Below are 23,731 nucleotides of genomic sequence, written 5' to 3'. Positions count from 1 at the left end.
ATGAGTTTTTCTGACGAAAAGTACTTACAAGGAATGGAAACACCCAGCGATTAACAAAGGAGGTGAAAACAAGGTGCTCCCATGTACAAGACACGATCTATTAAAGAGACTCAGCGAGAAACCAGGACGCTCTGAGGCACCGTGAAGATCTGCCTTCAGAGAGAGTGTGAGCTATTCAGACAACCAACCCCTCTGTCAACCAGATTATCTTCAACCAACAGAAGCCAGTGGACAACGGTACCCGGACTCTGAAATCGTAAGAACCGAAGTTGCCATTTTATAAATCTTTCAGTATGAGCTCAGTGTCCTCACCCCAGCGTGGCCCCAGCAACTGTTTACACCAGCACTACCAAGTATTTATTGCCCCCAATTCACAGGTCAGGCATCTGAGGTGGAAAGGGGCGAAGCAAAGCGACACCACCGTTCAGTAGCGGAGCTGGGATGGGAACTGAAGTCGGTCTAATTTGAAATCCCTTGCTCTCTAGTTCTCATTTTCCCTTTACAGAAGATGATGATGGTGGTGATGACAATAATAGTAACAGTAATCATTCCAGACTCAGGTCAGAAAACTTTCATATAAGGTGAAGTAGACCTGGGCTTTATGCTCTGAATAGTAGCATGCAGACCGTGGTGAACAGAGAGAGTTAGTACCAATAGCCTAAAACTCATTTTTTTTTGTTATAAACGTTGTTATTGTGTGCAAATTTGTTTTTAAAATTTGGAAACACCATTCAAAGCATGCCAAATGTAGCATCAAACCATCCATTATACTCAAAGGGACGTGAACTGAGGTAGCTAAGCACTGAGCACTGCTGCAGAGCAGAAGTGATTCCTTTCCCTTAAAAAGTCAGTTCCCTCAAGTGTGAAACAGGCGTCTTCCAGACCTTTTCTCTGTAAGTCACTGGACTCTAGCTAAGGACTTACTAGAGGTGGAAAAACTCTAATAAATAGTGATTAGCATGTTCTGAAAGTGTCCATATGTTTTATTTAAGTGGAATGAAGAAGAGATGGATGACATCACCTCTTGGGGGTTGTCATGGGCACTGAAAACCCTTCTGAAGGACACAGAGTATCAGCAAACAGCGGCAACTGAGGGCACAAAACAGCATAACTGTGTGAATCCCTGCATGTTTTCCTAACGGAACACACTTTAAAGGAGCTAAGAAACTAGGACAACTCTTCTTAAAAACACTTTTGGCACGAGTCATTCTGGTCTCAATTTTCATCATGACACCTCTGTGATATTGAGGGGTTGAATTCACTGGAAAAACATCAGCGGTAAACGTCGCAAAGCAACCAGACCCATGTAGCAAAATAAGCAAGAACATGTGTGCTTTGGCCAAACATCTGTATTTTAACTTTGCACAAAAAAGCACAAACCGTTTGGCCGCAGACTTGGTTAAAAACCATACAGACAACACCATCTAGCCAAATGCAGCCTAGAGGAAAAGTGACGTTGATCCAGACCCACGTCATTTAGAGCGGCACTGAATCTGTTTGTCTTATGCATGCAAAGTGGCCTAAGGGAAAGAAAACACCAACACAGATATTGTGAACGCACACCATCCCGAACCAAGTAAGTGCCTCGATGACAGCCTTTATTTGCTATCTGTGAAGGCAGCCTGCTTCGCTTAGAGTATGTAAATGTCATTTTACAGTGTGAGTGTTGTTTGAGTCAGGAGAACAAAGGTCAATCAGTCCCAGGTGTATTTTACATTTGTTAGAGGGTAATGTTCTTTTCTAAGGGTAAAAATCGTACTCCCAAACCAATAGAACGTGAACAAGTCTCAAAACATTTATTCAGTTCAATTAACTGGTGAGGGAACCAGTAAGACGTAACAGCCGACTCGAAGGAGAATTCAAAGAACAGACGCATATTGATTCAGGCAATCAAGAATGTTGACATGAATTTGCTGAAATGATGCAAAACTGGCCAAGAGTGAGAGGCAGTCACTGACCATCAGTCATTCCCCGTGATGATCAGAGACATTACTACCGTTTCTTCCTACAACTTACAGAGTTAAGAATTAGCTCAACAACAATCCGTAATAGGAAACCCGTGGGACGTTGCACCAGTGAGAACACCCTGTGATGGTACTTGCAGCATTTTCAGTGCCTCTGACAATGTTCCCATCACAAAAGGCTGAGTCAATGTATTAGAAGGGGTCAATCACCAAAGGGTAGTATTCGATAAAGTGTTCCAAAAAGGGGCCACGGCTCTTGGTCGTACCAAGAATGCATTCTGAAGTCCAATTCTATTTGCATCAAAGAATGTATTAGAAAAATAAATGTTCTCAAATGAGGGGCCTAAACTCTCTGAGGTAGAAAACATTCTCAAACGTGGATAAGCACCTTGAAATAAGACGTAGGCTACAGATATGTTCGCACTAAAAGGAAACTACAGATCGCACAGCTCAGAGTGGGTCTCGGAGCAGAGGCCCACAGAGATTCTTAAGGGCCCATAAATAATGTCAACACCTGCTGATAAGGAGAATGATTTATTAAAAGCTCACCCATAACATGGCTTTACCACTCGGATTACAAACCAAACAGAATTACCGCCTCACTGTCATCAGTTGCCATTGCATGTGAAGATGAAACACGGAGGAGACGGAGACAGCGTACAATGAATTTAAATATAATGCATATGCACATACACATATACACATAAAAGCATATACATAGATGTGTACATATTTTACATTTTCCAGTCAGGGTTGAGAAGAACAAGGAAGAGAAAGAAACGAACCCAAACTGTTCACACAGTATATATGCTTATTCAAGTGACACTTCTGAGCTGTGTTCCGGGGCGTCTGCACTTGGCTCTCTCTCCACCTGTCAAGTTGGAGTTCGTCACCGCTTCAGACTGAGTGGTCCAGGCCCTCATGCGTAAGAAGGCGGCTGCCCGGCTGGAAGGACTGTTCGTGTGGAGATCTGGGAGTTGGCGCTTCCTCTGCCCGTCTGCGGGGCAGGGGGGTCCCAGGCGTGGGCGCAGGGAGCTCCTCACTCGTAGGGCGGCAAACCAAACAGCTCGGGCTGGAAGTCCTGCAGGGACCCCAGCACGAGCGTGGCCTTTGTGGTCAGGTGTCGGCTTAAGTTTCTGTCGGGAACCATGACCACTTGCATCCCGGCTGCAAGGGCCGCCTCCACCCCGTTCGGAGCGTCTTCAAAGACCAGGCACTGTGGGGTGAGGGAGACAAAGAGGGTTGAGACGGCCTTCTCCATAAGCACTCATGGAGCCTGGGTTTTCACTACCCAGTGTCAGCATTTCAGGACGTACTTCACCACGGCAGCCATGTCGGCATGCAGACAGACAGAAAGGAAACGTAGGCTTTCCCGTTTAGGCACCACGGGGAGGAGAGGACTCCGTCCCTCACAGGGTCCGTGGGCATCGCACAGGGGAGAGGGTTCCATCGCCGGCCCAAAGCCTTGCTGAAATGTGGCACAGCTGGGTGGCGAAGCTGGACTCTCGCTCTAAAACTTTATTTTATTCAAATCGTAAGAATCTGCTCAATTGACAACTGGCCATGTAGAACACGAGAGGAAATTGTGGGGGTAGTGGGGAGCTTTTTCGATGTAATATAATTTCAGAGCTGCTAACATTCCAAGTACTGTAGTTTGGAAATCAAATGGTTAGGGTGTTTTAGTGACAGACTCAGCCCCTGGGTGTGCCAGTCGTGTACCAGACGTTTCCTGAGCACGGAGATTTAGTACCAGGTGCGGTATGTCTTCTGGCTCATTCAGATGCCCACATCCACACGGGGGTGTCTGCGCCCTGTGTGCATCAGGAAGGTCTTCAAAGTGCCATCCTGTGACCATGCAACTGCAAGTTTCACATCAGGACTCGCCCCAAACCAGAGACAGAAGTCTACCCCACGGAGGAATAGGTGTGTTATCCATATACTGCCTTCCCTCCCAGGAAAACATGCACTGGGAAAGTGTCCTTGGCTCCTGGAATTCCACACTGAGCATGAAATCAGCTTTATTCTCTTCCAGTGAGAGCGCAGGAACCAGACACCTAAGAGGGCTGCTCTCGTCACACACACACACACACACACACACACACACACACACTCACTCTCTCTCTCTCTCTCTCTCTCTCTCTCTCTCTCTCTCTCTCTGTCACACTGTTACTGCTGGTCTGCTCTGGAACAGGTCACTGACTTCTTTTCTTTCCTTCCCTCCTTTACTTTCCTCTGGGGCTGAGTTATTTATGAGCCGACTTGCCCCAGGGCCAAGGCAAGGACAAAGTGAGTTACTACTTCTCGTGACAGTAGGTCAGCACCAGGGACCTGCACAGCGTGGGCTGGGGCCCAGGAGAAGGAGCGAAACCTGGACAGCCCTGGGCACACAGGACAGCTAGGCCCACCGACGTCCTCGGAGGACTTCTGAAGCCCTCTGGCAATTTTTTTTTTTTTTCTTTTAAACAGATTCTCTGCTTCTACCGTGAGATGATGGTCTCCATGTCAGGGTGGGGAAATGGCTGCTTATACGGTCCAGGTGTGCTTCTTGGTTATCTGATGCTGACACTTCCTGTTGGTGACATTTCTGTCCCTGCCTTTTTACAGTTATGACCTGACCGTATTCTAAATGTCCCTATTGTTTGATCTGGGACCACAAACAGGCACTTAAATGTCAACTGACTTCAACTGACATTCTGTTTTGAAAGACCTGAGGATCTGGAAGCCCTGTGCAGTGCACCCACGAAATTCCAGCTGGGGCCGAGGAGGAGATCTGGTTGATCCCTTGGGGTAACGGTGCTAAGCTGGAGTCCTGAAGGCAGGTTTTGTTTTGTGTTTGTGCCGGGCTCCTTCCCAGGAGGACGCAGGCAGCTGCGAGGGGAAACTGGTGGCTCAGAAACCGTGGCACTAAGCAAAACAGGGGCCCAAAACCTCTGTCCTCATCCGAGAACCGCGGGCAGTGCATTCACACCCGGAGGCCCGGTCCACATGCCGCTGAAGGTCCAGGAAATAAAAGGAGGAATGGGGGCGTGGTGAGGACAGGCTTGCTGGGTATTTATGGCCCCGATTCAGGGAGCGTAACTGACACACCCTCCTTCTGAAAGTCTCCCTGCCCCTCCAGGCGTGCACCGCTTACTGGTTTCTGTTTTCAGTTCACCGTTTGCCCCCACCCAATTCTGGAATGAATCATCCCCTCATAGCTCTGAGGTGTGAAACATAACGTTCAGGACGCAAGCGGTGAAGAACGGCGAACATCACGGAGGCCAGCCTGAGGGACAGCAGGGAGGACGGGCGTGGGGGGCGAGGCTGCAAGACACGCTGAAGTGTGTCCGTGTCCGTCAGCCAGAAAGGCTGGACCCTGCAAGTGACTCGGGGGAAAAAGCCAGCAGGCGGACCGGGGAGTCTGGACAGAGCCATTTGAGATGCTGACTCCTCTGAAAGGCCGAGCGCGATGGCAGCCCATTGTAAATACGGTCAGAGGAGTAACTGAGGCCCTGAGTGTGCACATGTGTCGGGAGCACCTAACGTCCCTCCTACCCCCTTTCCCCTTTCTCCTTTCCCCCGCCCTCCCCGCTCAGCAGTTGTCAAAAACGCCCTCCCAGGGCGGCAGTGGGGCTCTGTTCACCTGCTGACGAGAGTTCCAGAAGGGCAGAGACACTGCAAGAGAATCTGAAGTCTTAAAAGCGGATGGGCCAGTCCAGGCGAGCGGGGAGGACGAGAGTCTGGCAGGAAGACTTAGCTGCAAACGGGGCTGGGTGGGCCTGTGCCGTTGACGGGGAACGGGAACCTCTGGGCCTCTCTGCCCAGGCCTTGTTCTCACACAAATTGAGCAGAGCAGCTAAGTGCAGGACAGAAAACAGACACGACGCGAATCCGGCCAAGAACCAGCACCAGCGCCGGGTCCACGCGGCCCACCCAGCACGGGACTTGATTCCCAGTCACGCGACAGCCCTGGGAACTGTGGGGCATCCCCCTCCGTCTTAGAAACAGCAGGATTACCAAGCAGCACACTGTAAAAAACGCCTCGAAAGGTTTCTGTGCAGCCATCACTCTCTGTGTCTTGACCCATGTGTCCAAAGCTTCTAAGGATGACTCGGGGAAAAGCACCCCATGTCTAGAAACCTGAACACTGTGTGGCCATTGACTGCTCGGCTTGTCTAAGCATTAAAATGAAAGAGTGCATCTTTGAAAGTTACCCAGGAAGATGTGGCCCGTTCATCACGGGGTTCGAGGGGCATAAAACCATACAAAGACATAAGCTAAACCATACAGCTTACATCATACTCGAATAGAAGGAGGAAATACTTTCCTCTTGCAAGCACCAAGATATCTCCTGGCAGTTTCTAATCGCCACACGCAGCCAACGCAGGCCATGCTTTGCCCGTCCTCTTCTTTTTAAGTATTTCACTGCTCCCTTAGTGACCAGCCCAGCCCTTCCCACCCTGCACTGACTGACAACACTTGACCTTCAACTCACTCCCACCTCCTTGTAAAATGTGAACAAGGTAATTTGCACTTTGGTTTCTGCAGAAAGAGACCTCCCTCTCGACAAAGGGTCTGCAGGGGCGGCAGGCAGGTAGAGAGGTCACGGGAGCAGAACACCCTTTCTCCCTCCCGGACCCCTCATTTCATCCCCCCTCCAGGAGATTCTGTGGACGCGGGTAGGTACGAACGTTCCACGCCCATGTGACTAATGCAGTGACCTTTGCAGCACAGCACACGTAGCGGGCACTCCAAGGCACACGGCCATGACTTCAAAGAAGTTGCTGGTGACAACTGTCCTTCTCACAGCTTCTGCTGGGCTGCGACGAGGTGGGGCTGCACTAAACGCACCTTCTTGAGGTGCCGGGCAAAGAGCGGGCATCTGAGGAGCAGCTGCCAAATTCGAGGAAATGGCACAAGTTCCCTGTACAGGACTCAAAGCAACAAAGGGGGCCGAGGAGTGTCCAGTGGAGGGCAGCAGCCAGCCCAGCCCTCTCCTGCTGACAGACTAGGCAAGGTGGCAGGGGACAACCTTTAAAAGAATGACACAGCCCTTGAGGCTACGACATAAACTGGTTAGAACCAACCAGGCCCAAGATGGCGGAAGATCCGACTTGCAGGAGACCTTGAGCCTCACTATACGCTGACTGTGATACATCAGCTGCTAAATGACACACCTGCAGGCATCATGAGTTCCCAGACTGACCTAGGAAGCCAAAAAGCGGGCAGTGGCCCAATTCCTGGAAATTCCCACCCACTCCCCCAAAATATTTGGAATAACCCTCCCATTTGTTACCTATGAAATTATCCAGCTCATAAAAAATAACCACCGTGCACCCCGGGGCGGCTCTCCCTTCTGAGATGAACCGCATTCTGTGTCTGGAATGTACGTCTCTCTAAATCAACTAGCTTTCACTACTATGCCTCGTTCTTGAATTCTTTCCTGCACGAAGGCAAGGATCTCACTTGGTGGGGCACATTCCAGGGGCTCACCCAAGACGTGGGTCATGCCCATCCTCTGGTTTCCCCTTCTCCTGCAACACTGTCAAGGGTGAGGGGCCTGAGCCAAGGGGAGCTCAGAGGGGAGCTGAAGGTCACAGCAGCACGCAGGTGACAGAATGTAGGAACAGCGCCCGGCTCTCCAGAATCTACTGCTCTTTTCACTTCACCAAGCTGAAGGCTAAAATATATCTGAATTCCATCTCCAGGAGAGCAGATGAGCTTAATTAAACTGTAGCTTGAAGGGTTTAATTTAGAAAGAATGACATTTCCAACTACTGGGGAGGTGAAGCGAAGTGGTTCGTAGGCTCAGCTCCCGGAGGGACTGCACCACCTTCTCTGAAGATGCCTGGGTCCAGCAGTGCCCTGGAAGATGGCCAGTGTCCACGATCTTCACCCAGGCGCTTGTCTGAACCACCCAGGGAGGCAGAAGGTCCTTTAAAGGTGAGGATCCTACGAGTGAGACGGCCCACTTGATAACTAAGAAGTTGCACAAAATAGAGTTCTTGTCTGACAGTGGTGGAGAGAACGGATAGAAGCCGATGGAATTAGGGAAATCCTCTGGAAGCAACAGAGTTTGATGGATGATATGCTGCATGCTGGGGCAAAGGAGATTCCCAGCTCTCTGATGTGGAGGGCACTGGGGCCATCATTCTGTGCAGGGAAGGAGAGCCTGCTTTGTCACACCCTGGGTTTGAGGCCACTGTGGGAGGGTCAGGTAGAGAGATGAGGGGCCTCCCCACGTCCTGGGTGAGTGGAGGTGGGCTGGGTGTGGAGCTTAAAGAGGAGGAGGGAAAGATGGAGACGAGGAGGGAAAGAGGGAGACAGGGTCTGGGCAATCTCAGTTTTCCACAGTGAGCGAGGACCCAGGATGGAGGAAGCCCCAGGGACAGCGGGGTCTGAGGGGGAGCCAGGAGAGGCAGCGGAGGGGCCAGGTGAGGGGCAGCCCCGTGGTGATGCCAGGTTCCTCATAGGATCAGGTGTGTCATCACATGGCCCGGGGCCCCTCCCCTCTTACTTCCAGGGGCTCCCACCTGTGTGCAGAGTCACCGTCCCCACCGTGCTTCTCCTCCTCAGCCCAGGCCAACAAGGACTCAGTCATCAGTCCTGCTCCCCTGCTCCCTGCAGTTCTCCAAGACAAACACTGTCCAGATCTGAGGTGACACTTGGTAATTAATTTTATGTTTTAAACAATTACACGTGTCCCATTTTTAAGTCATACACTTTTCTGGAACTCATGAACTTTTTACATGGGACTATGTCCTGTCTAGGGAGCAAAGCTTTTCCTTTTGCCAGGTAAAACACAAAATTTGACCTGAGGTCACTCTGGTTCACTGTCATGAGTCTCAGAGGACCTGGCATTGTGTGTATGCAAATTTCAGTACCTCTGAAAGCAACGCCCGTGATTATTCATTATATGTGAAGCCAGGTATGATCCAAATCTAATCTCTAAGACAATTTTCGACTTAACCACTACTTTTAAGTTGAAACTTTCATTGTATCACTTTTTGCAGTAGATTGGACTCCATACATTAATTTTGTAATATCAACTTCAATTTTCACACTGTGAGACATCAAAACTTTGATGTCTTAAATGTTACGTTTGATCAATTTTTTGTCAAGAGCACTCATATCTAAAGTTTAAGTTTTATTTGTCTTCATGTTCTGTGCCAGACAGTGAACTACCTATAAATAAGCACCACAATATTATGACACAATATATACACTTAACTAGTAAACTTTAGGTACTGTTGTAAAAATGACTGAGCTTTGCATGCATTTTGTTGTAAATTAGTACTTTTGTTTATGTTCTTCACTTTTTAATCCATCTATCCACTCATCCACCATGCATTCATCCATCCATCCATGCACCCATCCACCTATCCATCCATCCACTCATCCATTTATCCATCCATCTATCTACGATCCATCTATCCATCCACTCATCCACCAATCCATCCATTTTTCCAGGCATCCACCATCCATCCATCCACACAACCATTCACCCATCCATCCATCCACCATCTCTCTATCCATCCATCCACTCTTCTACCATCTATTCATCCATCTAGCCACCCATCCATCCATCCATCCACCCATCCGTCCACCCATTCATGCATCCACCATCCATGCATCCATCCATCCACCCATGTGTCTATCAAAGTAACCATCCACCCATGTACCCATCCCTATCTATCTACCTACCTACTTACCCACCCAGCCACCCACCTATCTATAGCTGTGCTATGGTCTGTTATGGCTGTGCTATGCTACTGTTTTACTGAGTTAACTTGACTCTGAAAATAAAAATAATAAAACCAGTACTGACATAAACATATTTATAACCAAATCCTCTAGAGCTGCAGGCTACATACATGAATGAATCACACCACCAAATTGATGCCTCTTCCTTTTGAGAAAAGCTTTTGAAGAAATGTAGGATTTAACAACTCTGTGGGCATGGGTGGCAGGCTTCCTAAGGCATTGTCACTTTATTCATGAAAACTACATTGTGAGGCACCCTCAGTGTCTGTTTTAAAGTGCATGCATGTAAATTAAGTGCTGAGCAAAGGACTTTAAGATAGCTCAGAAAACTTTCTCTTATTTTCCCTTTTAATAATACAGATTGTGTCCACCGATTTGTCAGCAACCACTAGAAAGCCCAGAGAAGCTTGCAAAGGCGCCAAGTACTTTAAAGAGTCTTAAAACAAGTGTTGAGAGTTCTGCATGGTCAACAGAATCCTTTTTCCTCTTCCTACTTCCTCTATGTAGTCAAGTAAATATGCAGTCACGTCCCTTTCCTCGACCTTTACCAAGACACATGTGAAACACAGGTGGGCCCCAAGGCCCCTGTTAGTTTCGCATGTTAAGAGTCAACTATGACAACAGCCTTGAAGATGATCCACCGACATGACTAATACTCCTAAATATATACTATAGGCTGAACTGTGTTTCCCCAAACTCAAATGCTCTACCTTAACACCCAATCTATTTGGAGATAGAGTCCCCAGAAGGATTTTAAGGTGACACGAGTCCCAAGGGGGGCCCTAACCAGTTAGGGGGTAGTGTCCTTCCAAGAAGAGAAAGAGGGAAGCTGCTGTCTCTGCCCTCTTCCCGCCCCCCACTCAGAGGAAAGGCCACGTGGGGGCACAGGAGCCCAGCAGCGAGCCGTCCCCAGAAGAGAACCAGCCACAGCCCTCACACTGGACTGCCGGGGCCAGGAGCAGCGAGGACACACGCGTGTGCTGTTGAGGCTGCAGGTGTGTGGTGCTGGGGCCGGCAGCCAGCGCACACTCGTGCTGTATGCAGGACAGTCGGTTGTATGCAGTTTCCAATCAGCACTTCCTCAGAGGAAGTGCCTGTACACGTCTTAGATCAAAACTGCCCATGGTCTGGGGAGAGGAAGCAAATGTTTCCAGGATGCCGTGACTCCACGAACGCCTCCAACAGCAGCAGCACGGCGCGGTTTGTCTGCCTTTGGGCGTAGCTCCTAAAGAGGCTTAAGCAACAAACAGGATTATCACGGGACAGAGGGTGCCTGTGCCGACCTGCGGAAGTGATTTTCCTCACTGCCGGCAACGCCGTGTACCGGAGGGGCCGCCAGCCCTCGTGGGGAGTGACACACACACACAGGGAAGGCCTCAGTCACTGCTGGACCTGGAGGGGGTCAAATCCATCGTTGCCAAATGGGCGGACGGCCGAGCTGCTGCTCCAGGGGTGATGTGTCACCGCCGCCAATGCCCGAGGCCTCCTTTCAGTCCGCGGGATGCCAACACCTGTTGTTTATGGCCCAGCAACCTGCCCACTGATGACGACAGGTCCTTGAAGGCAGGCCCTCCAGGATCTGCTTTACGTTCACAAAGGTGCCTGGGCTCTCCGTCCTGCGCACACACCGAGTGCCCACCGACCAGACGAAAGCCGGTTTTTATACACAACCGTTGCCAAGTCAGCATGTGTGGAAACAACGATGTGCTGGATTCCAGGGGAGGCCTGCAACCTTTCTAAGCATCTCTCAGTTCATTTCTCAACTGTCTGCTAGGATGTCATTAGGTACGAAGTTTCCAGAATGTTCTTTGATGCAGCAGTCCAGAGAAACTGTTTGTGAAAACGAGCCTCATCACATTCACCGAGGGACTGGACGTTCTGATGTACAATTAGCACAAACAAGTTCCCAGAAGGACCGCCCTGGATAAATCTGTTGTTTCAACGTTGATGGAGAAGTTTCCCAACCATGAAAGTCTGTTTTCAGAAAAAACCAATGAAGGTCCCCAAAACCAGCGCTCTGAGGACCATACTGGGGAAAGTTTGAAGACAAAATGCCTGACAGTGGCATGATTCACATGAATGCAAATAAATTCACTGTCTGTGTTTTCTCAGAGTGTTCTGAACCTCACCTGTGCAGAATGACTTTAACGTACACTGCTTACGATAAGTAAAATCAGATGAGGCAAATTTTCAGTTCAAATGTCCACCGGCTCTAACATGTAGGTCACACTTTTATTTCATTAGAAAGGGAAGTGGACGGAACGTAAGGAGACCTGGGAGGTGCCTTCCGTCTGCAGCCTCCTGAGGACAAAAGGTGTCCAAGGGGGCATGTGGCAGGTCACAGGGAGCATGTCCTGTCCGTTGTCCCTGTCCTCTTGGTGGGGAGGAGTGTAACATCTTCTCAGTCTTCGGATACGGAGGAGGCACCCTCCTTCCCCTCCAGTAACCTGGGATTCACAGAGAGCCTCAGCCCAAGAGTGGGACCAGCGGTCTGGAGAATAGTAAGGATGTGCTGGAGCCGGGCAAGGGGTGGGTGGGAAGTGGGGCATCGCTGGGCAGAGGCGGGGGACGCTGCAGAGCGGGCATCACACCCCTGAAGGCAGGCGTAGGGCCACTGGGGAGGGATCCTGGGTCCATGCGGGCCGAGAAAAATTCTCTAGTAGTATAAAGGACAAGCCCTGAGTTTCTGAGGCTGTTCCTGGGGTTTGCAAACGGTGTGGGGGGATATCTGTTAACTAAGGGCCCCAGCTGACCCAGCCCTTTGTGTCACAGGGATCCCTGTGCGACCACAGAGCCACACCCTGGGTTTTCTGCTTCCTGGAGACCACCCAGGAGATGCTCAGCATGGTGGAGTGACAGCCACAGAGCTACCCAGGACTGGGGGTTCCCAGTGGTCCCCCAGTACCCCCAACACATGCCCGACTGATCACAGGCCGCAGGTACTTGTAGCTGCTGGTAAAATGAACAACGGAAGTATATTTACCTTCAAAAAAGGAACGTAGTAACAATAATACTGTCTGGGGGTTGGGGGGCAGGTCAAAGGAAAGGACTGATAAATACTGCATTCCATCAGCAATCTTCCTCTACCCTGACTGAGGACAAATGAGTGGACTGAACATGCCTCAACCTTTCATGGCTTTATCTGCTCATAGGTTTACATCATTTTAGCCGCTGACTCAGTTCCTCCATCTCATTGAACAGTGGCAGGAAGGACCTCCGACTCACCTCACCGATACGTCACCCCTGTGGGATGTGTGGTCCTCTATGCTGGACCCAGACTGGCCTGCAAGTGTGGATATCGGACCCCTTGTGACCTGGAGACCAGGGGCATTGGGGCAGCCAGGGGGTGACGGTCCCTTAGACGGTTAAAGGGACCTTGCAGATGGGATTCAGGTTGTGGACCTGGAGACAGGGAGGCGCCTGGACTAAATGGGTGGGCCTCGTCTAATCAGGTGTGCCCTCCACACAGAGAATTTTTATGGCTGGAGTAGGGGAGATGCTGCAGAAGGAGTGATTTCAAGAAGAGTAGGAAGAGTCTGATGCACCACTGCTGGCTCCGAGATGCAGGGCCCACGGCAAGGACCAGAGTGAGGCATCTAGGAGCTGCAGGTGAAGCCCGGTGACATGCAGCCAGGAGCAGGGACCTCAGTCCCATCCTGCAGGGAGCTGGATTCCACCGGATAAGCTACAGAGTGGGTGCTCCCCTGGCACCTCCTGTGCGGAGCCCAGCCAGCCACCATCTTGGTTCCACGCTTGTGACACTCGGACCAGAAGGCCCTGCTATGCCAGGCCTGGGAGTGTGCCCTACGGAACTGTGAGATAGAAGTCTGCGTTGTGGTAAGCCACTATGCTTGTGTGTTACGTGTTACGGCAGCAGTGAAGAGGAACACGGGTCACTAGTCTAAGGTTAAGCGTCAGAAGTCAGTCTAGCTTCCTAGGTACACCCAGCTGATGGTGGAAAGAATAAAACAACGTACAACCACTGTGCCTTCTTGTTATGCTAAGAGGCCTTCAGCTAACAAAACAAACCATGGTCCAACTTGCTGACGGCCCAGAAAAAGGATCCTGGCAAGAAACTCCCAACCAAATGGCCAGTCCACTTCACTTGTGCAGAATTCACTTCCTGGTACTTGCGCGTTCATCCAGGGGCCGGCGATGCCACGTTTTAGAAGACAGTGAAGGGTCTGCCTTCCTCCGGTTCATGACCGAGACTCTCAGCATCAGGAGGACACTAAAGAGTAACTGGTCCAAGAGCCCCAGCACCCCTTGAAGAGAACTGGACCCTCTTGGAAGCAGTTCAGACAAGCTATTGCCAAGTCCGGACTGAATGGGGGTGACCAGCTGTCCCCACTGGCCCGGGATTAGGTCCGGCCACTGGGTGACCAGCCGTCCCCACTGGCCCGGGATTAAGTCCGGCCAGTGGGTGACCAGCCGTCCCCGCTGGCCCGGGATTAGGTCCGGCCAGTGGGTGACCAGCCGTCCCCGCTGGCCCGGGATTAGGTCCGGCCAGTGGGTGACCAGCCGTCCCCGCTGGCCCGGGATTAGGTCCGGCCAGTGGGTGACCAGCCGTCCCCGCTGGCCCGGGATTAGGTCCAGCTAATCGAGATGACTTAGTCACCCTAGTTTAAACGGGCAAAATGATGGGGACGTATCCATTCTGGACACACTTTCCGAGGATGGTCTTTAACAACCTTGAGAAAATCACCCTTGAGTTTGTTAAAGGCCACCCTTCCTTAGAAATTACTGGGGACTGTTAACTGAGCATCTCTTTAACCTAGCGTGTGACCAGTCCAGTGTGTCTCGGGCATTTTATTCACTGTCAGTCCCCAAGGAGCCTTTGTAGAAAGACATTTTTTCACACCAGCAGGTGCCGATGGTACGCCAGTAACTCAGACGAGAAAGCTAAGAGGAATCCTGGAGTAACCAGCATAGGAAGGAGCAGCCAGGCTAAGCGGTTTACATGTCACGCGGGCTGTGAGGAACTGGGGACACTGAGGCGGAATCGGACCATAACAACACTATCATTCCAGTGTTTCAGAAACATTCCAAAGGCAAAACTATGGAATTAGGAAGAAATTCTCAGCACTGTCAGTTCAACGTCATCGCTCCCCTCTTCCAGCAGAATTGAGTGTGTCTAACAAGATTATGCGTGGGCATGACTGTTCAGTTAATTTTTTAGAAATCCCGAGATACAGCTCACCCTTACACATACCTGGAGTCCTGTCACATTTTCACTCTGTGCTGGTGGCTTAAAATAGACAGGTCATATGCACACACTGCGATGACGACCTAATGAGAACTGTCATTCTTTGAAACGGCGATACGAGATTTTACCCCCTCGTGTGCAAATACACGACGAACTGAGAAAATGCTTAGGCATCATACTGGGAGCACCGCATTATTTGAATAAATTATAAAGGAGCCCCTCGAGTCGTGCTACCAATCCCCGTAACAGAAAAGTCGCTTCTGGCGTATCATTTCAGCCATTCACATTTTGTTTGATGTATGTGTCTGTGTGTATGAATACAAGGAATGAGGAAAAATTAACTGCTTAGCGATCTATTTACCAGGAGTCACACTGAACAAAACCTAACAGAAACATGACAGAGAGGCCCAGGGGAGACCTCTTGCTGGGTTAAGCCTTGGTGACAGCCCAGGGACATGCTGCGGCCACTGTTTCTGCTTGTTCCACTGGGGGGACGTGAAGGGGCCGGGAACATGTCAAAGGCAATGAGTATTTGATGTTAAAATGGAGAGGCATGCGGGTCAGGTGATCTGGGAAGAAGCCTGTGTGGGAGGTTTATCGCATCTGCCGTCCAGGGAGGGTGGGTCCCTCCCGTCATTCCATCAGCCACAGTGAGTTCCAGGTAATTATGGTTTTAGATACTGCAAATGCAGTTGTCAGCTACGCAGTATCCACCTATGGAATGTAAGGTAGCCCATTTCTTAACGGCAACTGGGAAATGTCAGACTGGCTGCATAACTTACCCGTCATCAGAGGGTCATGCGCTACGGACCGGATTTCAGCGGTGCTGCCGGCAGGGGGAGTCGCTATGAAGGTCTGGGGAGGTGAGAGGGAACAGGTCTCATCGCTGGGCAGGAGGGCTGGACTGGACACCAAGGCACTGGAGCCACACGGGTGGGAAGGAACGAGGAGGCGCTGGGAGGAAGGCTGCAGGTTCCCGGGGCGAGATCAGAGGGGTCCGTGAGTTAGACCGCAGGTGGGCTGAGCACGAGAAGGGGGAAAAGGTCTCCCGACCCAGGGATCATGGCGCCTGGCGTGGGACCAGCTGGTTAAAGTGGGAACCAGACCAGGGTCCTGGAGAGCAGGACTCACTGAGGCCACGTGGGTGGTGAAGTCAGGACTTGAGGTCATTCAGGAACGCGGAGGCCGGGGAGCTCAGCAAGCAGAGGCCTTGCCTTCGGCCAGCCAGATGGCAAACATTCAGAGGAGGAAGCAAAGAAGGCAAGGAGTCTTGGGTAAGAAAAGAACAGGGCCGTTCGGTGGTGAAGGGGCTCTGGAACATGCCACGGGGACCCAAGGATTACTCTGAGCTGGAGACACTTGAGAATCAGCAGCTGCAGGAAGAGGCTTTCTCTAAATTCTCCTTATCTTCCTGAAAGCAAAGCCTCCCTAAAGAATTCACCTGTCATAAGTCCCCTCCCCAGGAGTTTCACACCTGGGGAAGGTTGGCTTTTTACGGCTGAAAAGAAGTCAGCAGAGGTCAGCGCCTGGAGAAGAAATCACCTGAACAGACGCCGTCCTACAGCTATCTTATCTCCCACCTGTTCTCCTAAGAGCCCATTTGTTTTCCCCTAAAAGTCACTTGTGCTTCCAGAAGTGCCCCTTTCTCTGTCCCAAGCCCCTATTAAGATGGTATATAAGCCCCAGGTTCTAACTGCCGCCTTGAATCACACTGTTCTGTGAACTGCCTCGTTCTTATAGAAACAGAAATGTGTATTTTCTCTGGCTAACGTCATCTGTCAGTTTAATTTACAGCCCCCAAGGACCGAACCTAAGAGAGGACAGAACCTAAGAGAGGACAGAAAATGCTCTTCCTCCTCCACAAGCAATCTCGTCCACAGAAGCTCAGAGGGGACACCAAGCAAAGGCAGATTCGATGAAAGAAAAGATGTGTAAGGGGAGGAATTATGAAGGTAATCGTTGAGATCTTCTTCTAATGAAAAAGGGAGGTCCTGGTACACCAGGTGATAAGAGACAGGAGATACATACCAAAGACAGTGACCAGAGGCCCTTGTATTTTGCTCAGGGGTTCTGAGTGACAGGAGAAGACGGTCATGAGGCCTGGGCAGTGATGGCCAAGGCTGAAGGGTCCCTGAGGCCCTGCGAGGTGGCCCACTAGGACCCAGTGGCTCTCGTCTCCCCCGCGAAGAGCTCCAGCATGGCTGCACACCCATTAATACTGGGGTGCTGGGAAGAGAAGGACTGACTACAGAACACTGAACGCCCGACAGGGCAGAGGCCCAGCACAGCGCTCCAGGCCGCCTAGTGTTAACTTTAAATTGGACAGAAGCAAAGGGCACACTTGACCCCTGCTATTCTGGGAGGGGAGAAGCGCTTCACAGAGGGTAACAAACGTCAGGAACACGCCCACAGCCTACGTCTGTCTGCGGACTTTGGGCACAGACACAAGGCACACTGAAAAGAGGCACAGACAATGAGTTTTTCAATGAACATGTTTCCTTGTCAAGAGATTATGTAAAACATGTCGACTGCCATTTCAGGTACCGAAAAGTCAACTCAGGTGGTTACTTCTGTTTGCGAAGAAATGCGCTTTTATGACAAAGTCATTGTGCAGTTCAACAGAACTCACTTGCTCATTTTTTTTCTTTTCACTCTCTAGGTATATAAAAGCTTAATGTGCGGAAGTTGCTTCAAGACAAAAACAAAACAGAAAAAGTAATTCAAAAGAAGACCCTGAAACTCAGCCCTTAACGTTAGCAAGAGAACGAAAACACGCAGAGTCGCGATGGCTACGGTTTTAAAAGATGGATTTCAGGTTTCACTTGTAATGTACTAAATAGAACCCAGGAAATCACGTGTGAACATGCCATCATTTTTATCTTGCAACAAAGATGTGCCTTTTTCAGGCTAGGCACTCGAGTGGCAGAGCTCACATGGCTGGGGGCTGGGGGTGACTCTGGCCTGGTCCCTCCACCTGCTCCAGGACCCTGAGTCCCCCGGCTGTCTGGAAGCCTGCAGACACCTGTGTGCTGTAAAGGCTGGGGTGATGATAACCCCTGGCCCACGGTAACCTGTGCCCCGTGGGGCCCCTGGGGTCAGTGGGGGACGCCCACATGCCGAGGCCTCCTTGGCACCCAGCAAGCACTCAGTGATGCTCGCGAGCATGAAGATGGGTGAAGGGGACTTCTGAAGAGGGCATATGAGGACCGCGTACTTTAAATACAAAAGAATGATACATTAAAAAAAAAAAAAAAAGAATGATACATAAGTTAACTTAGAAGAACACGCTTTCAATGAAAACTTACTAAATGCCAGCTCTGTGAGGCATCTTCTCCTAGTAAAATGGTAAGTGATTTCTTAACAGAAACGTCCCCTTTCTTGCTACGTGCTTTCTACTGCTTTCCCGTTACTGCTGCTGCACCGAATGCATCTGCGGACACCCACAGCATAATAAATTCCCCACGGCAACCGTGACTCTCTCTGGGGACTTAACAACCACGTGAAACGCCCTTGACCTTTGAGGCTCACCGCCCCCACGTGCTGGCGCCTGCACTGCGTCAAAGAGAAAGCGTGTCCTATTTCCACAAGCCTCTTTGCAACTGTTTCCCGTACTTGGAAGACAAGTCCAAGTGCAGGATGTGGGGTGCCTCCCCAGCCGGGAGCCCGGTGACCCCTTCCTGGCCCGTTACACCACGCTCAACCCCAAACCCCTGACCGTGTCTGCCTAAGAAACAGGACAGGGGAGGTTTCATTCCTGCAAGTCACACACCTGCACAAAGAAACGTGGGTTAGTAACTAGGGTAGAGGCGACGCTTGCCCAGTTTTCCCCGACAAGTCTAGCACAGACAGGGCAGCGCGGGAACGCAGGGATGCTCCAGCTCCGTGCAGAGCCTGGGGGCCACGCGAGGGGAACTCCTGCACAGGCGGGCGCCGGACGGTGGTGCCCTGCTCTTCCTCGCTTTCACTGCAACTGCTCTCCGGCAAAGCCAGCCACATGAACTTTGTCTCCTCACGCACCGGGAAACCTGGAAACGCCACGGCTCTGTGAACAGGGCACCTGGCAACGGGAGGACGGCCTGGAGCAGGGAGAAAGGCAGCAGCCTCCTCCTTTCACTGCCGCAGCCACACAAAGGGGCAGCGCGTTCAAGGCCACCCTCTTATGTCATCTTTATCGGCTGTGAAGATGGGCCGCAAGCAGGTGCCTCCGACTGTGAGCCGCTCTGGGGACCAGTCTGCCCAGGGCAGCACCTCACTCATGGGTAACAGATATACATACAGCAACTGCAGCAAACAAAGAGAGTGGCTTCAGGAGGGCGTGCTGACCCGAAGGGGTGGGGAAATTCCTTAAGAAGGGGGCAGAGGTCTGAGGGAAGAAGAACCCATGTGTGTGCATGAGGTCTGCAGCAGGACGCCAGGCACACGGACGCACAGCTGTCCTGATGTAAGACGCAGAACCCCACGGCGCCCAGGACCTGCCCTGGCAGCCCCCGAGGCCTCATCTTTGACTCCACGGCTTAGCAGCTGGACCACCTCAGGCCCGCCCCTTGCACAGTCGCTGATCTGAATCAGCCCATGTATGTGTGTTGCTAGGAATACCCCACGGCTGGCCCTCAATGAACGCGTGATGACTTTAGGCTACGGTGTAATAAAAATATACGTATTTGGCCTTTGTCCCCGGTTTCCAGCACAGAGCTCCTAAAACACTTGGAATTTCCTGAGCAATAGGAGTGCCTTTTATTTTTTTTTATTGGTAATAAGCCCCTTTGAACCACGCCTGAGTTTATGCTAAGGAAGTCACTCCCCTGGGCCCCCAATCAAGCCAGACCAAGGCCGGTTTAAATGGTTGGAACCTTCATCCCGCCCCCAACTTCCAGGTCCAGAGACTCACCAAGGGCCAATGATTTTAATCAGCAGTGCCAGGTAATGGGGCCTCCATGAAGCCCCCTAGCAAACAAGGTTCTCGGAGCTTCTGCAGACACGGAGGTGCCGGGAGGGCGGTGCACTGAGACAGGGTGTGGAAGCGCCACCCCCCAGCCATACTTTGCACTAAGCATGACTTCTACTGGGCGATTCCTCTTACAACACACCTGGAAGCGGATGCAAGGAAAGTGTTTTCCTGAGTTCTGTGAGTCATTCTCGTGAATTATGAAAACTGAGAAGAGGGTCGTGGGGGATCCCCCAAGTCTGTGGTTGGCGGGGCAGAAGGGTGAGTGGCCTGGCCACCCCACTGGTGGCTGGTGTCCGAAGTGGGGGCAGACTTGCGGGGCTGAGCCCTTAACCCAGGGGGTCTGCACTCACTCCAGGTCGTCAGTGTCAGAACTGAATTGGATCCTGAAAGGCCCAGTGGAGGCCGGGAAACCAAAGAAGAGTTATGTATTTTACACCAGAAATTGACACAACACTATAAACTGACTATACTTCAATAAAAATATATATACACAAAAGGGAAAAAGGAAAGGGGTTAAATGTATTTCAACTGCCCTGACAGGTTCAATGCTGGGCCCTGGGATGAAAAACCAGACCACTGAAAGATCATCCTCTCTCAACTGCATTGGGAGGGGACTTTGAGCAAGCTTCCCTGAACTAAATGGTCAGCATCCCATCGTGGCTCACTGGTTAGTGAGAGAGGTGAAGGGTGAGAAGACCCTTCATGGAAACTGTTCCCAGCACTAACTCCCCACAAAGCAGCATGCGGGCCACCGTCATCCTGAGGAATGCCCGTCATGCTGCAGACACGCCTGGGTCACCAGCAGGAACCCCTTGAGAAGCCTGGGATGCTGTGGGATTGGTGTCTGCAGATGGTGGAGGCAACGCCCTCTGTGTGAGCAGCTCCCGTGTGCGGCAAGGAGACCCTGCTGCAGGGCTGCACAGGCACCATGCACTCACTCTGAACACTTTCCCCAGTCTCAGAACCACTGCATGCCACCCACGTCCACTGCCAACCCTGCATAAGGAAGCAGCCCACGGAGGCAGGACATGGCTTCACCACGGCCTCCTTCCCAGGGAGAAACACAGAAGCCTGGGAACTTGCCCATGGAAAGCAAAGGCCGTGGTGACAAGAAGCCCTGCAGGAAGGAGACAGCCCTGAGGAGCATTCGTTCAGGTACAGGGCAGTGAGTGCTGATGGCTTAACGTGACCTGGCCGACCGAATCAAATCAAGCCACCATGGGCGCGCGCTTCCAGGTCGGCTGGTCACACAGGAGGCCGCAGCCTGCATGGCGGAAGGCCCCTCCCCTGAACACAGCCGGCCAGCGGTGCTCTCTCAGGCCGAGGCCTCCCCAGATACATTCAGGCATCCGCACGACTCAGGCCGGGTCTCACCAGCCGGGGGGACGTGGGGCGGCCGTGGTTCCCACAGGGTGAAGGGGTCTCCCTGTGCACCCCTACCTGGTGACCCCAGTACCCCTCTCTCTCGAGTTGTACGGACTGCCGGGCAGCAGTGGGCACGGAGTGGAACCACACAGACAGTGTGACCCCCACACCGCTGCCCCCACCCTTCATCCCTGCCAGGCTTACCTTCTCCATGGGGGGAGTGGGCGAAAACCTCCGGGCACACGCCAGGAATATGTCCGGCTCCGGTTTCCCACTCTTCACTTCGGGGTCGTCCCCCAAGACGACGTGGTCGAACAGGCTGAAAAAGTCCTCGTGTCTGCGGGTCTTCATCTGGAAGGACGCGGTCCCCGAGCTGGTGGCCACGGCGCAGGGCACGCCGTGCCTCCGCAGGTGGCGGACCAGCTTCTCCACACCTGGGGAGGAGGAGGGACAGCCTTCAGGGACGGGGACAGGTGCCGGGCGCAGGCCTCCGGGGATGCCCCGACTCGGCCACGTCTTCCCAGGAACGAGAGTGCCCACATGCACTGTCCCCACAGCGGTTATCAGCTGGAACGTCCCCACTGGGCACAAAATCGGAAAGCCATTCAGAGCTTAGTGACAGCTTTTCCCAAAGTAACAGAGGAGATTTTACTGGGAAGATGTGGCCTTGCTTCCCCATCCTCTCAGAGCAAACCCTTTCATTTTGCTCTGTGCAAAGGAAGGCCCTGTGCACTTGGGACACTGTGTTGTGTCTGTTTTGAAGCAGGGACTACACAAGGACTATGCTCTTGGTGTTTTCTGAGAAAACTTTTGTCTTCTACAGAAAGCTATTCAGTCATTCCTCACAGCCCTGGATCCGGACCCAGCCTCCATCCGAGGCTGACGGAAAGGCCCCCCGGCTGAAGGAAAGCTGTCGGACCACCTACTAAGGGGCCAGAGAGAGAAACCACAACAACGCACCACGTGAAAGACACATTCCCCTACTCATTAATGGCAGGGCTTAAGTCCCAGGGACACGCGGGTTAATGCACTTATCCACAGAGCCAGTGACGAAAGGGCCAGTCATCAGAAATGTGTCAAAAGTGACAGTTCAGCCCAGGCCGGTTACGACAGTAATGTCTAAATCCACCCAAAGTGCTATGGTTTGTATAAAATAGTATTTTACATTATCACGTCATTGTGACTGTTTTAATACTTTTTCAGTTGCTACAGAAAAGACGGATACAGTAATTTTTCCCCCCTAAACCAGAATCCATTTAGTGAGGAACAGATACTGAGCACTTGATCCTTCAGAGACGCTCAGAGGGAGGCGTGGATCTCAACTCCACGCCAAGACACGTGAAACCCTTTAAAGAATACATTAGAATCTAGCACTCGGATGGATGCCAAATTCTGCGTCTGACATCCCATCAAAATTCCCACACTTTCAGAGGAGCAAACAGAACCCACAACCAGGAGGAAAAAAGCAGTCATAGAAATGGACGCAGAAATGGCCAAGACGATGGAATTACATAACCTTGTAGAACAGCTTTATAAATATTATATATACGCCCAAATCAGGGACTGTCAGAATGAAAAAAACTAAAACAAAAACAAAAGTGAGACCCGAATACGTGTTGTCTGCAAGAAACTTACTTTCAAGATAAATACTTGGTTAGGTTAAAAATAAAAGGATCGAAAACTATGTATCATATCACTACCAATCAAGAGTCAGGGTAGCTATGTTAATTTAACAACAGGCAACCGGGCTTCAGAACAACGAATGACAATTATCAGGGACAACTTTGGACATTTCACAATGCAAAAATAGTTCAACTCATCAAGAAGATACGGTAATTCTAAATGTGTATGCATCAAATAACAGAGCTTCAAAATACATAAAGCAAAAACTCAAAGAACAGAAAGGAGAAACAGGGACAGAGGTTTCAAACTCCTCTCTCAGTAATGGACAGAACAAGAGAGACAAGATGAACCAGACGTCAAAAACACCATCAGGCAACTAAACCCCAATGACATTTGTATAACACTTTACCCAACAACAGCAGAATACCTATTATTTTCAACTGCATATGAAACACTCAACAAGAAGGAACATACTGTATCGGTCAGACAACAATTCTCAAAACATTTTAAAGAACTGAAATCATAAAAAGTAAGTTCCCTGACCACAGCAGAATTAAAACAGGCATTGACGATTGAATAGTACTTGAAAAATCAAAAATATTTGGACATTAAACAACACACTTCTATGTAAGACGTTGGTCAAATATGAAATCACAAAGGGAAATTAGATGACATTTTGTAGAGAATGAAAATATAACATACCAGATTTGTGGGACATAGCTAAAACATTTTTAGAGGAAAATTTATAGCATTAAATTCTTATATTAGAGAAGAGGGTCTCAGATCAGTGATATAAGTCATCACATTAAAAAACAGCTGTGAGAAAGAAGATCTACAATCTAAGGTTTTATCATAAGAAGATGAAGGAAAAAGAGAAAATTA

At 50.7% G+C, this 23,731-nt stretch overlaps 1 protein-coding gene across 5 annotated transcripts in view; it reads right to left on the bottom strand.

Annotated features, from left to right (window-relative positions):
- The window catches only part of LOC135318491 (pseudouridine-5'-phosphatase), a 498,722-nt gene that overhangs the window by 431,897 nt on the left and 43,094 nt on the right, over positions 1-23,731 (bottom strand). For 3 of the 5 annotated variants that reach the window (XR_010379278.1, XR_010379279.1, XR_010379280.1), the window contains exon 3: positions 21,431-21,660. Coding sequence is in view for 2 of the 5 variants with exons in the window: in XM_064482618.1 (XP_064338688.1) it covers positions 15,628-15,879; positions 21,431-21,660 (482 nt within the window). In the remaining 3 variants the exon portion in view is untranslated. Of the gene's footprint in view, positions 1-2,482; positions 3,181-15,137; positions 15,880-21,430; positions 21,661-23,731 lie in introns of those variants that run through there. The other 2 variants (XM_064482619.1, XM_064482618.1) reach the window with 2 other exon arrangements.

Source organism: Camelus dromedarius, chromosome X, assembly GCF_036321535.1.
Source record: "Camelus dromedarius isolate mCamDro1 chromosome X, mCamDro1.pat, whole genome shotgun sequence".
Lineage (NCBI taxonomy): Eukaryota > Metazoa > Chordata > Mammalia > Artiodactyla > Camelidae > Camelus > Camelus dromedarius.
Note: the sequence above shows the minus strand (reverse complement) of the source record. Positions and strands in the feature narration are given on the sequence as shown.